Here is a 14,399-nt window from a genome sequence, read left to right on the forward strand (position 1 = left end):
AGAGAGAGAGAGAGAGAGAAAGAGAAAGAGAGAAAGAGATAGCGAAGAGAGAGGGAGTTTTCACGCAGAACTCTCACAGAAGAGAGAAAGACGAAACGAGAATGTCAGTCCACGAGAACTAGTCATCCTAGCAACGTGCTACTTGGAGACTCCGACAGAGTGACACAAAGGGCACATTGGAAAAGGGGGGGAAAGACGTTTTTGTGAACGATCTTTTTCTCTAAACCACGTGCGATTTATTCTTCTTATTCTTATTCCTATTCTTAATCTTATTTTTATTCTTATTCTTATTCGTTTTGATGTTTTCTTTACTATAAAGTTCATCGTGTCATTTTCCTTCGTTGTATTCTTGTATTCCTTCTAATTACTTCGATCAAACATTTCTAATATACTCGAATATCCTGTTTTTTTTTTTTTTCACTTTTGAATACGAGTGTACGCGATGATAGGAAGAACGTATTGTCGAGACAAATAAAATCGACATTCTATATATATATATATATATATATATATATATATATGTACATATACATATATATACATATATATATCTTCTCCGACATTCTATTCTTTCAATCGTCTGATTACTATCCGATCCGATCCGATCCGATCCGATTCGATCGATCCTGCGATAATAATCACGGTACAACAAATTCGATGCAAATTTGTACGCGTGTGGATGGTTTTTTAATAGTTAATCTCGTTGGATAATAAAAAGGATGCCTCTCAAAATTGAAAGTGGTACTTACACCGTTAATCCAGTGCCCAAAAAGAACACTTCGAAGTTTCTTCTATGGAAACACTGGCGTAGAAGGTACGATATTATCGCCTGCAGGAATTTTTATCTCTCTCTCTCTCTCTTTCTCTCTCTGTATGTGTGTGTGGCTCTTTCTTTTGCTCTATATATATATATATATATATATATATATATATATATATCTTTCTCTTTTATCTACTTTCACTAATAACGTTGACCTTTCGAATATAACGTATTCATTAATGCTAAGTAACAGACGATTTGATTACTCTTTCGAAGAGTGTTTTTTTGTCAAGGCGTTCATGTCGAGTACTAATATCAAATCTCGTTAAAACTCGTTTTACTCGTTTTCGATTTTTCGTATCTTAACCCGTCAATTCTGAACACTTCGTCCCACCACATAGATCAAAATGGAAAGATGATAAAAAACGAGTCCAGAAATTGAGTTAACAGACTTCTCTTCATTTTTACAACGCTTAACTCAACCGATAATAACATTCATCGTCACAGTTTCACGATCAAGCATGATTCTCTAAACCCCACACGTCCACCCCACCCACTCGCCCACTCGCCCACTCGCCTTCGAATCGCACAATATCGCTTCGCTGCACGTTGCATTTTGTGCATCTTTGTTTCCTCCCCTTCACGGCTCCAATTTTTTCTAATCGCTATAATCAAAAAACGTTTGTAAATAACAATTTAAAAAAGAAAAAAAAAATCGGCACTTGTTACATAAAAATTTTCGATGATTTTTGAGAGTGTACGAAAAACACAAAAAAAAAAAAGAAAAAAAAAAGAAAGAAAAGAAAATGATCGAAGCGCACAAGTTTTCACGAGTCTCACCTTACGATCACGCTAATGCATGAAATTTTCGAAGGGTAAAGGAAGAAGGAAAAGAAAAAAAAAAGAAACAAAAAAAAAAACTTAGAAAGAAGAATTAGGAAATACCGCACAGAATTTGTTACACCTGTTTGAAATGAATGAAATGAAATGTTAACGAGCCTGTTCTCACGAGATATCACCGATCGCTAAGATCAACGTTGCCAACGATTTATCATTTATCCTTCCGATCGATTCCGAACGAGTTCTTGGTATTACGATCGTAAAATCGCGTTTTTTGCACGAGTCTTTAGAAATCCTAAGCGAGGATTCGTGATCCTAATTGGCGTTACGCTATCTCGATCGCGATCGAGTCGAAAGAGACGATCCATTAACATGGGATCGTCTAGATTCGTGATTATTTTCGATTATTACGTATTTCGTAAAAAAAGATTCCCGTTGACCGGACGAACGCGACGAATCTATTTTTATGAAGCATTCCTGTTTTCTCTCTCTCTTTTTTTTTTCAATTTTTTTTTTTTTATTAATTTTTTAAAATTCCACGTCGACTAAAATTTGTACGCGTTCACGTACAAGAAATGGATATTCGTTTCGTTAAAAAATATGAAACTTTTTTTTCGATCGCATAGTCTTGTAATCGATTGGTCATTCTAAATAAAATAGGATAGAGATAAAAAATAAAATTATAAGAACAAAAAAAAAAGGTAAAAGAATAGAAAAGAAAAGAAAAAAGGATAGTTAAAAGAGCGAGAAGATGTATGAAGTCGCAATTAAGATCGAAAATACATTCTTAAGCGCGTCTTTCACCGTGCTTGCTCGAGCGAGAAGAACGAATTTCTATTGAAGCCGCTTTATCGTCTTAAGATCGCGCGGCATGATCGAAAAAAAAGAGTCGATTGGAGAACTCGTGATCGTAAATGATTGAAAGAAGGAAACCGTGTCGGTCGCGGACGAACGAGCGTAACGTCGTGACGATGATTGGGATACTATTTCTCGAATTTTTGTCTGTTATTCAAATTCCGAAGAAAAAAAACATATGTAAAAAAAAAAAAAAAGAAAAAAAAGGAAAAAAAAAAAGAAAAGAACGTTAAAAAATTCTTGAAACTCTCACGCGACGTGAAGGCGAGTTTTCCTTTCTCGTAAGTAAATTACATACTGTTCTTCGAATTTCTTCCTCTGACATTTGAATTTCGAAAGAAAAAGAAGAAAAGGGAGGAAAAAATTTTTGTCGAATGATCCGGAGACTTGATCAAGGGTTTTCTTTTCTCGTATATAAATTATAATTTAAATATCAATATATAATTTATATAAATTATAATAATGACAACAATTTTATTAACAATGAAAATAAATCGTTGGCACGTTGTTACATTATACAAGATCGAACAATCGGTGTCGTGAGAGGGTGCGAATAGATAGATAGATAAATAAATAAATAAATAAATAAATAAATAGATAGATAAATAGATAGATAGATAGATAGAAAAACAAAAAACAAAAAACAAAAACAACAACAAAAAAAGAAAAAAAAACTCGATGCAGCGTGCACGAGGATCGCGGAGAGGAGAAGCCGTCGTCGAGGGATCGTCGTCGATCGAACGTCGATCGCGAATCGACTCGGCGTTGTGGGGTGGGTGGAGCCGCCGAGCTACCGGGCCTGGAGGAGTTTGGGGACTCCTGCGTCGCGACGGTGACGTCCTCGGTACCCGGGGCTGGGCTGAGCTCTGGTCGACGCACCAGGCCCCTTTCTCTTGCCGTACAACCTCTCAACTATCATCGTCTCGATCCAGACGCCACAGGCGACGAACTCGATCATCATCTTCTACCCAACATGACCAGTCAGGAGAGCATCGGAAGCTGCAGCTTGGACGTCGATCGTTCCGTCTCCGACCGATCAGGTTGGCTATCTCTGCGGTTATCTCTTTCTCTCTCTCTCTCTCTCTCTCTCTCTCTCTCTCTCTCTCTCTCTCTCTCTGTCTTTTTCTCTCTTTCTTTTTCTTTCTCTTTTTTCTCCTTTTTGAAACCTTGCCTTCTATAATCCTCCTGCGGTCTTCTTCTCCACACGAACCAACATATAGAGTTTCGAGCAAGTTGGTCTTTTTTTTCTCTTTCTACTTTTTTTTCTCTTTTCTTTTTTTTAACTTCCTTTTTGCACACTCCTTCTTTACTTCCTCCCAAGATAGACTCTCTCGAGGATCGACTCACCCAGCAACTCGAATTTAAAATCTTCGAAGTAAGAATGAAAGGAAGAGAGAGAAAGAGAGAGAGAGAGAGAGAGAGAGAGAGAGAGAGAGAGAGAGAGAAAAGAGAGAGAGAGAGAGAAAGAGAGCGAGCGAGGATTTCCTTTGGCGCCGCCTTCACCTTTCCTCGCAAGCAATCTAGTCGTGCTTTTCGTTCGGCCGCGAATGCCAATCGAATTTAGACCGTAGGCAAGCGCGCCCCGGTCGTTGAGTGCCGTAGGCAGGAGAGAATCTTTCCGTCGCGTCGTGATGCGTGCCAAGACGACCGAAACGCGCGTGCAAAGCCAACAGCCCCCTTCTTTACCGTTCCAGGGTTATTCCTGCCTCGAGTCTCAGTCGAGTGAGATTCGATCTTCCCGCGTTTGCTTACCTTGCGCTTAAACACAAAGTGCTGTTCACGGGGGAGTAAAATTCTTCCTACTTCAAAGTCGTGCGTGTTTTCTTTAAGATTTTCTTGTTTGGGTGGGGGAGGGGGGTTGGGTCGGAGAAAGAGAGAGAGAAAGAGGGTGGGGGTGAGGGAAGTGGATTGGGGAGGATTTCTTTTTATTTTATTTTATTTTATTTTATTTTATTTTGTTTTATTTTATTTTATTTTATTTTTGGGGGGGTGTATCCTCGAAACATATCATTCAACGGTAATCTGAATCTTACAGAGAACACCATAGATTCCGTCTCAGAGAGAACGCTGCACAGTCTTAACTTGTCGTGTAACGGTGAGCCGATTTCCACGGCGGAAAATTTGGTGAACGGTAGCAGCGAGACGCTGCAAAAGTCCCATCTCACTCCCGATGATAAGGTGATCGTCAGCAATGGTCATCGTTGCAGTCCCGAGCCAGAACAGCTGACAGCTAAAAAGCCAAGTTACTTGGGATTGGCTTGCAGTATTAGCGGCTACTCAGGCATCACCAGGTACGATAGTAAATTGAGAGAAGGTTTCCGATCGAGAGACAGCAGCCCTGGTACAAGACTGATCACTAGGGATACTAGTCCTGCAGGTTTCAAGTAAGTTCTCTTTAATAATAAGACGAAACGAAACGATAACGCGAAAATCGTATAAATAATCGCTTAACTAATATCGAAATTAGAGAAGGAACACGATTTCGATTATCCTTTATTCATTTATGTATTTCTTTTTTTCTTTTTTTTTTTTTTGTCTTTTTTTTTTCTGTAGATCAAACGAGAATTTAAGTGTTCCGATACATCATTATCCGCCTAAGAGTCAATCAATTTCACCGCTCGCAATGGATCGACAAAATGGTTTCGCTAACGGTATGAAGGAGGAGTGTAAGATAGAAACGTATAGAGAAACGAGAAATTCGATGAGTATATGTCAGGGCTTCTCCGAGGTCGATAAAGGGGTATCCATACATACAACGTTTCCCGATGTAAGCCCTATTAGGGTAAATTCTTCCTCGAGGAGGAGTCCTGGGATCGTACAAGTGATGTCCTGCGGTCAACAAACGAAATCCTTTTCATCGAACTATGCCGAGTCATCACCGAAACCTTCTACGATAAATGGTAAGAAGAATGTAAAATTCTTTAATAAAAAACATTATTATTATTATTATTATTATTATTATTATTATTATTATATATGTACATATATAAACGAAGAAATTAATCTTGAAGATCGTTTTCTTTTCTTGTTTTTTTATTTTTCTCTTTCTTTCAGTTTCAAATACCTCGTTTAGCGATACAAGTATATTGAACGGTTCGAACGTCGAGATTGAACATCAAACTACGAATACCTCTTCCAGCAGCGAAAAGTCCTTCATCCAGCAACGCGTCGAACGACTGTATGGTCCTGGAGCTCTCGCACAGGGTTTCTTCTTTAAACGCAGCGTTACTAAGCTAAACGTTACTGACAATAGTTTTAATAAATTTAGTAATAATAGCGACAACTCGACGGACAACGTTAATACCGAGGAGTCCTTGAAGAATCTGCCAGTCCTTAGACATCTTCGGCCTGAATTTCGTGCTCAACTACCTGTGGTCAGTTCCAGAAAACCTACGGACGGTTCCGAACAAATAATAAAACCATTGCGAAGGTAATTTGAAAAATAAAGAAAAAAATGATGCTTTTACGTATATAAACATTATTATTTATTTTTATTGTAATCAGGATATCGCCAGCTCCGCGCAAAACTGAACAACAATCAAAAGTTTGTAAAACTTCTCACGTCTCGGAGAGTGTTACGGAATCGTCAAGCCAGCACAATAACAGCATCGCTAGTATACCGGATCAGCAACCCGCAGCACCGAAGGTAGTGTTACCCGTTTTAGAACCAAGTGCTAGTTCCAGTAACGTGGCAAAGCAAATGCAGGAGTTAGAGAAAACGACTGAAGAAAAGAACGGACACTATTTTTTGAAAGTGAGTGTTAAATCGTGTTAGCTGCCATTGGAGAGCCATTTGACAAGTCAATATTCCCGTTGTTATTTACTTATCTTCTATCTATTAACCTTAGCTGTTGAAACAAGAAACGGACAGACTTTTGTCATTAGCTGCGTCAGCGGAAGCCGAGTTGGCCAGTGGCGATCCCGTTGCATTACCCGAGGAAGCAGCTGGTAAATTGAGATCGGCCGCTGGCAAAGCGAGATTGTTAGCTTCGCAAAAAATGCAGCAGTTCGAGGGATTGTGTCAAAAAAATATTGTAAGCGATCGTTATTACGAATGGAAATATTGTTTTTACAAATTTTTTATTCCAATTGAAAACTTGCATCACTTGTTTTCGTTTTTTCTCTAATCCTTTTTCTTTTTTATTTATTTATTTATTTATTTATTTATTTATTTGTTTGTTTTTTTTTTCCATTATTCGTTTGTAGAATCAAGTGCCAGGCGAAGAATTTCCAACGACGAACGAAGACTTGGCTGGCTTTTGGGATATGGTGATGCTGCAAGTAGTTCAAGTAAATGAACTTTTCGATCAAATTGAAAAGTCCAGAAAATCGCAGTGGCAAGAGGTATGTCCAGTTTATATCCAATCTAAATCACCGTCCCCCTTGAAATCCCGACATCGACGAAAGAAATCCATCCATTTACCGAAGAGTCCCTTAGAAAAAACCCCTGTAGATAATATCCCTAAAATTATCAAGAAATGCGTATCGAAAGAATTAAAACCATCGAGAGCATGTCACTTTTTGCACAATACGGAAAAGATTTTTACGGGATCTGATGACGCGAATATTAATATGGAATTATATGTATCCGATTATAATGATGAAATATCTGACGTAAAAACGAATAGGTCGGAGGATAAACTAACGCCAATGAAACAAAATATCATAATTGTTGAAAGATGTATTCCCGAGTATACTAATCGCGCCCGTTTTTTCAATCCTAATTTGAAATCATTTTACGAGGACGATAAGCAGGATTATTTGCATTCTAATATATTTTTTAACGATGATATCTATAAGCAAAAAGATGCTAAGATAAATGTGAAAGAAAATATTGGACGAAGTTTTAAAGAAGGATTCACAACAACGGACGAGGAATTTAAACAGATGCATAACGAAGATATATCGGCTCAAACATCGTTTTTATCTATCGGAGAACCTACGAATCATATCGAAAGAAAACGACAAAATATATCAGATTTTCCAACAAGAAAACCATCTTATAGCATATTAAAACCTAAAATTAAATCTGAAAGTTTGAAGTCTGAAATAGATCAAATTAATTACATGGACAAGCAAAAATTAATTAATCGTAAAACGAAATATTTGGAAAGCGATGTTAACGACGTTAATGTTATAAAAGAAAATCAATTTGAAAACATCACGTCGGATATTAATTTTTCTTCTCGGCCAGGTATATCATCAAGTATTAGAAAACAAAATTCTAAAAAGTTTCAATATAACGTTACTTTCTCTGACGAGGTAAAACCTAATAAAATAAAAAAACCATTGTTCGATGATCGTACATATAATTCCATCATTTATGAAGATATTCGTGAGAATAATATAAATGTTTATGATAAATCTAATCAAGCAATATTTAAAGAAACCAATATAAATTTGAGACCCGATAAAGAAATCACGAGTTCCTCTACGGTGCAACGAGATAAAGTCCAATTCGTAGAAAGTCAAATTTCAAATAATTTTAACCATTCTATTCCTAATAATAAAACGAGATCGATAAAATCACCGAAGGAAGATATTAAAGCTACAATTTTAATGCCCGATATAAAACAGAAGTCTAAAATAAATTTACATAAAAAATTAAATAATACACGAACGATCAAAAGACCAATAGAGAAACCAAAAGGAATTCGTAAGAACGGTCAGAAAAATTTACAAAACGATAATAATTTAAAAAAGATAGTATCGAATATGTTCAAAAATAAATGTAATATAATAACGCCTAATAATAATAGTAACAACAACAATAACAACAACAACAACAACAATAATAATAATGATAATGACGTTGATGATGAGATTGTTAATAACGAAAAAATGATAAAACCTGGCACATCAATGGGACGTAAATCTTATACGTTTATTTCCTCCAAAAAAAATAAAAAAGAACAGTTGATAGAAAAAATAGGTTCGAATAATAAAAATTCATGTGAAAATTCGAAACGTATCGTAGATTCATTGAACAATGCAAAAAAAACGGAGAATAAATTTGCTAATCGTTCTTTAAACAAATCGAACGATCTCGCTCGTGCGAAAATAGAAGTATCGTCGTCAAAACAACTCAAATCACGTCTTGCTCATTCACGAAAAAAATTTTCTATCGTCACGGACGTTTGGTCTAATGTAGACTCTGTTTCTTTAAAAAATAATGTATATGACTCAAGTACGAATAATTTTTTAACGAAACCCAATGTTAATGAAAAGATATATAAAAAAGTGCAAATAAAAAAGGACGTCAAAAGGGATGAAAATATTGTCGATCAAGAAAAAAAATATACGAAACCACGACAAAAATCACCGCACGCGATCGTATGGTCTCAAAGTGATTCTCAACCTTTCATTCCATTGTCGCAAGAGACATTGAAACAATTAGGAAGAATGTATAGAATCGGTAAGCATCATCCCATATTCATAACACCTTTAAAAAAGTCTTATAATAATAATAATATTAATAATAATAATAATAATAATATTAATAATATTAATAAGTTAGATAAAGTAAAACAATATGATCAGAAAAGAAAGGAATCATTAAAAATGAACAAATTATTCTCTAACGACACGATAATAAATAATTGTCAGGATAACCCAAGAGGCTGTATCGTTATGGAAACGGACTATTTTCTACCGAATGATACTGATTTCTCAACAGAATGCGAATTTATTTCTTCGAATAATCCAAATCCATGTTTAGCTAGTGGTGACGATGATAAAACTTTGTATTTATTCGATGTAAAAAATTTATCTGAGAAACGTAAAGAATTACAACGATTTGTATCGTCGATCGTAACGTCCTTGAATACCAAAGTATCTAATAAAAACACGTCCTCGAAATTATTAATAACCGAGAAACATAAGTGTACGTACGATATACCTATTAAAAGCGACATTAAAAATAAGTTATCGTACACGAAGGAATGGGACTGTAATAAATTAATTTATTCACGTTCTATCGCGACATTTTCTTTGTATACATCGAACGACGGAATGACAAAGAGTTTAAAGTCTTACGAAACCGACACGGGTCTAGCGTTGAAAGCGTGCGATCCAATGAGTTCGAACATATCGATAAAAAATTTACGAGATAAAGACGAAGAGTTTCATCAAAAAATGAAATTCTTTCTCGAGTCCGATAAATATTTTCCACTTAATAGAAAGGGCATTGAGATTTGCGACGTGAGTAACATAAATTGCATGGATATTTCAGAAAAAAGTACTTTGAATGATTATAATACGTTTTTGATCAAGGTAAAACATGCTTGTTCATTCTTCAAATCTCACAAGATACTTTGTCGATTGTCATTGTATTTGTACATATACGGTATCGTTGGTCTTGTCTTAATACTTTTTAATATCAATCCTTACAAGTATTGCCTTTTAGACACGAGACTTCTTTACAATTTGTAACGAGCATTTATATAATTCTAGCTACATGTGTTCTATGATATGTATACCCTCCATCTTATCACATTAAATAAATTCTTTCTAAAGGATCGTTTAGCAGCTTTTAATTGCGAGCAATAAGTTATAAAACGATATCTCACGTGCAAGAAAAGAAGAGTTATCGAAAACGAGATCAGGAATATTTTCGTCCTAGTTTTCTCCACCCCTCTAATATAATCCTATAAAAGAAGAATAATGGTAGAAATCCTAAAGGATAAGCAACAGTATGTCCTTGATACCTTATCCAATTTCTTTATTATCGTTTTTGATTGTAAAAAAAAAAATTTGTATACGCACAAACATATATATATATATATATATATTTTTCTTGTTTTTCTTCTTTTTTCTTTTATTTTTCAGATTGTGCCAGAGAAAAAGAGCAATGCATCTATTTCGCAAAATGGTAGTGCTGCCAAACGTCGAATACCGCCCGTTCATAAAACTAAGCCTACTGCGAACAGCGAAGCCAATAAAAAGGCACGAGAAGCAAGGGAGCAAGCGAGACGACAGATGATAGAAGAAAGACGTCGTGCAATGCGTTCTAATATACAAAATCAAGATAATTCGGTGAAAATTTTTGCTCCCGAAACGTAACGGCGAACTTAATTCATTCGGTCCAAGATTCTTTTTTTCTCTCTTTATTCTTTTTTCTCTGGATTTTCCTTTTTTTCTTTTTCTTTATTTTATTTTATTTTATTTTATTTTTTTTTTTTTTGATCTTTTGTTTTTATATACACGAATATCATATGGATTATAACTCCCATTGGCACTAGGAATGACAACTTTTAACGTAGCTACATTCCTGTACGATATAACGACTCACAGTAGTAATTATTGCTATTTTATGCACAAGGCATAGGTGAGGAAAAGATTTTGCAATATAGCAACAATTTAATGATACCATTTACAATTGCTTTCCTCGGGAAATAATAAATAATGATAATAATAATAATAATAAATAATAATAACAATAACGATAAAAAAGAAAGAAAGAATCGTGTTATTTAACAAACACATTAAAAAGAAAGAAAAAACATAAGTCATGGAATATATATATATATATATGTATGTATGTATATATATATATATATATATATATATGTAATCAGTATTTCGAATTATTTATATTAGGATTTATTTAAAAAGTAACATTGAGAATATTTTCGACGATTAGAAAGACATAAGTGTTACATTATTACAATCAAAATATGTAATTGATTAAAGTCTAACATTGGTATTATAGAATCTAAATGGACGAGCGAGCTTCTATCTATTGCAATTCGTGATCATTATATTATCTATTATTTTCGAATATAGACTGTCGATTTTTTATTTTTTTTTTTTATTTTTTTTTTTATTTATTTTTTTTTTTCTATTATTTTCATCCAATTCAACTTCTTTCCCAATAGTACTAGTATCATCTCAATTTATTCATATCGTGCTTTTCTAATTTATAGTTTGTAATTGTATTTATATATTATTCTTGTTATATTGTATATCAGTATGTGTTTTACGATCGACGTTCTTCATTTTTTCTTTTGTTCTTTTTTTTTTTTTTTTCAATATTCGATATCTTTTTTCATTATTTTTTTATCTTTTTTTTTCTTCTCTCAGAAAATCACAAAATACATTAATACGTATATAAAATGTCTTTAGTGAAATGTTAAACATCTCGGGATGTATCGACGAAAATTTTATGAATTTGTTATTATACTGTTGCCGATGATTCACGATCGATTTGTAAATGTTGATTGCAGGAAAGCAAAGATTAGAGATTAAGTTTTAAGTCAATCCCAACGTGATTTTCTACATTTTATTCTATAGATATTATGATACTTTTGAAACAGACGAATTTAACAATAGTCATGATCGCCTAAAGTTACATAGTTTAATTTTCATAACTTTATAAATTGGTATTGCCAAAACGTTCCAATGTTTTACGGCATTGCCTTTCTATATATATATATATATATCTAACGATTATTATTAATTTAATATCTGCATATAAACCACACACCTTAATATAAACATACGTGACACATATATCGAATATTTCGGGAAACAGTAATTAATAGATTTTTACGAGTATATTACATATATTACATGCATTAAACATACGATATATGTACTACATCTATACTAAAGAAAGTTCTTAGATCGTTCTTAAAAGCGAAACCTAAAAACACATTTAAGTCAGTCCCGAAACATAGTTATGTAATAATAATAATAATACGCCCGCTTAATACAATATAATTTCAATCTAAAATGCGGGCGATAAAACTAATCATTTAAACGTTTAAGATTCGTAATCAAGATAAAGTTTGCGTTATACGACGTATGTATATATATATAACTTCAACAGTTGTTCCAATTGTTAATTATTTATTACGTTTGCCAGATAGTTTCTTTCTTGAACCAGCCGTCAATGAAATAGTAGAGACCTAGTTTAAAAGATGTGAAGAAGAGTAAAAAGATTCCTATTACTTCTATAACATTATTAATATATGTAATATTATTTTTATTATTATTATACGACTATATAATGCTTTTCATCGATTATTGACTACATTTTCTATTGATTTCACGTGTAAAAGATTTCATCAATCTCAGAAAGACAACATTACATCTTCTACATGTATTCAAATTTCTTTTTTTTCTTTTTCATTCAACGGAGATTCTTCTCCCAAATGGTGTTGTATATTTCGTTAAGATTATCCTTTTTAAGCGGATGTAAAAAAAAAAAAAAAAAAGAAAAAAAAAGTAAAAAAAAAAACGTAATGCAATACGGCTGACATTTAATTTGCGTTTTGAAATATTTTCCTCGGATCATATTCGAGAAATTATTTAGTAATATCACGAAATGAAAATATATACATGCGAATACAAATGACAGTTAAAACAATAAGTATTTGTTAATTATATGTATATTGAGAGAGAGAGAGAGAGAGAGAGAGAGAGAGAGAGAGAGAGAGAGAGAGAGAGAGAGAGAGAGAGAGAGAGAACGCAAAGAAAAACATTAACTATGATAATCGTTGCATTAATCGCTTACAAAGGACAGATCAATATTGTTCGGCTTTATTTGTTTTTTTATTTGTATTTGTAATTTTTTTTTTTTCTTTTTTTTTAATCGATACGACATTCCGATGCATAGAGAGAATCCTGAAGATCTCTTTTACGATTTAGCTATCGATCGCACAAACGAAGCGATAAGTCAGTCGCAGTGTTATACCTAAGAATACTCAGACGATATAAGCTACTTTTACGATTATTGACGATAACGATACGCGTATATAAAAAAACAAAAAAAAAAAAAGAAATAATAATAATAATAATTTTTGCCAATCCCGTTATTTGCTCGTTTTCGATAATTGTCAATTACATTATCTGGCTATTTTCAAATTTGTATAAAAAACAAAACAAAAAAAAAAAAACAAGAAAAAAAAGAGAACAAAAGACAAAAAATGAAAAAAAAAAAAGGAGAAAAGAAAAAAAAAACGGAAGCAAATTTATTCGCGTGATTTATTCCATTGTTGATTCCCTTGGTGCCTTCGTTATTTATATGTGTACGTATAATCGACTGACAGCTACTATCTTAAAAGGTATTCATTAATTTATAATAACGATATAATATAGCAGAATCTATCAGCAGATGCATCGTAAGTAAATAATTCAAAATGATTGCTTTTCGATATTTTTCGGAAAGGAAAGGGAAACGAAAAGAGGAATCGGGAAAATTGTAAAGAAAATTTTCCTTCTCGTTTGTCGACTTTTTTTGCTTATTATTTTTCTTTCTCTTTCGTCACGTTTTTGCGACTACATCGTATACTTATCCCGTTCGTATCGTATGCAATGAAATTAACATGAACATTTTTATTAAACTGTATTCAACGTAGCGAGAACGTCGAATTATTATATCTTTTCTTTTTATTATTTTTTTTTTTTTTTCTTTTTTCATTTTTGTTCTTCGTCCTTTCTTTTCTTATCTTTGAGAGATTACATGTCGCTCGTAACTGTATATACACAAGCGTTAGCGTGAGAGATGATTTTTTGTATGAAATGTGAATATATATTACGGACGAATGCGTATATAACGTTAATCGAAATTGTATCGCGTAATTTAGTTGAAATTATATTTGTATATTTACCGGCACGGTTCGAATCGTCAAACAACATGTATAAGATTTCTTCGATATACTTTACACATTAATATAGATACTTTACAATTAGTAATTTATACTGAGTATAATCGTGCGTTTGAATTTTTTTTTCTTCTTCTTTTTTCTTTGTCGATTATAATTTTTGAAAGCAAATAATTCAAGGATGCCTCGATAGATATCTTATATAAACTGCGAATAATTTGATATGGCTCGTCGTAAATTAACGAATCAGTTCGATCATCATTTAATATTCATATACATCGGTGAATCTTTTATTTTTTATTCTTATTTTCTTTTTATTTCTTTTTTTTTTTTTTTTT

At 33.2% G+C, this 14,399-nt stretch overlaps 2 protein-coding genes across 7 annotated transcripts in view; both read left to right on the forward strand.

Moving 5' to 3' along the window:
* The window catches only part of LOC122637491, a 43,923-nt gene extending 29,749 nt beyond the window's left edge, over positions 1-14,174 (forward strand). For all 6 annotated transcript variants that reach the window (XM_043829772.1, XM_043830021.1, XM_043830099.1 and 3 more), the window contains exons 7-14: positions 3,140-3,495; positions 4,491-4,839; positions 5,009-5,355; positions 5,510-5,885; positions 5,960-6,209; positions 6,304-6,489; positions 6,662-6,799; positions 10,283-14,174. In XM_043829772.1, coding sequence (XP_043685707.1) covers positions 3,140-3,495; positions 4,491-4,839; positions 5,009-5,355; positions 5,510-5,885; positions 5,960-6,209; positions 6,304-6,489; positions 6,662-6,799; positions 10,283-10,516 — 2,236 coding nt within the window. In that variant the 3' untranslated portion in view covers positions 10,517-14,174. The remainder of the gene's footprint in view (positions 1-3,139; positions 3,496-4,490; positions 4,840-5,008; positions 5,356-5,509; positions 5,886-5,959; positions 6,210-6,303; positions 6,490-6,661; positions 6,800-10,282) is intronic.
* LOC122626881 (probable WRKY transcription factor protein 1) lies at positions 6,806-9,201 on the forward strand. The gene is made up of 2 exons (XM_043807444.1): positions 6,806-8,870; positions 9,062-9,201. The coding sequence occupies exons 1-2, from the start codon at positions 7,028-7,030 to the stop codon at positions 9,064-9,066; spliced, it is 1,848 nt and encodes a 615-aa protein (XP_043663379.1). The 5' UTR covers positions 6,806-7,027; the 3' UTR covers positions 9,067-9,201.
* Positions 14,175-14,399: the final 225 nt, after the last annotated feature.

This window comes from Vespula pensylvanica, chromosome 1 (assembly GCF_014466175.1).
Source record: "Vespula pensylvanica isolate Volc-1 chromosome 1, ASM1446617v1, whole genome shotgun sequence".
Lineage (NCBI taxonomy): Eukaryota > Metazoa > Arthropoda > Insecta > Hymenoptera > Vespidae > Vespula > Vespula pensylvanica.

Coding starts and splice junctions, on each gene's coding strand:
- LOC122626881 (XM_043807444.1), top strand. CDS start 7,028: ATGGAATTATATGTATCCGATTATAATGATGAAATATCTGACGTAAAA.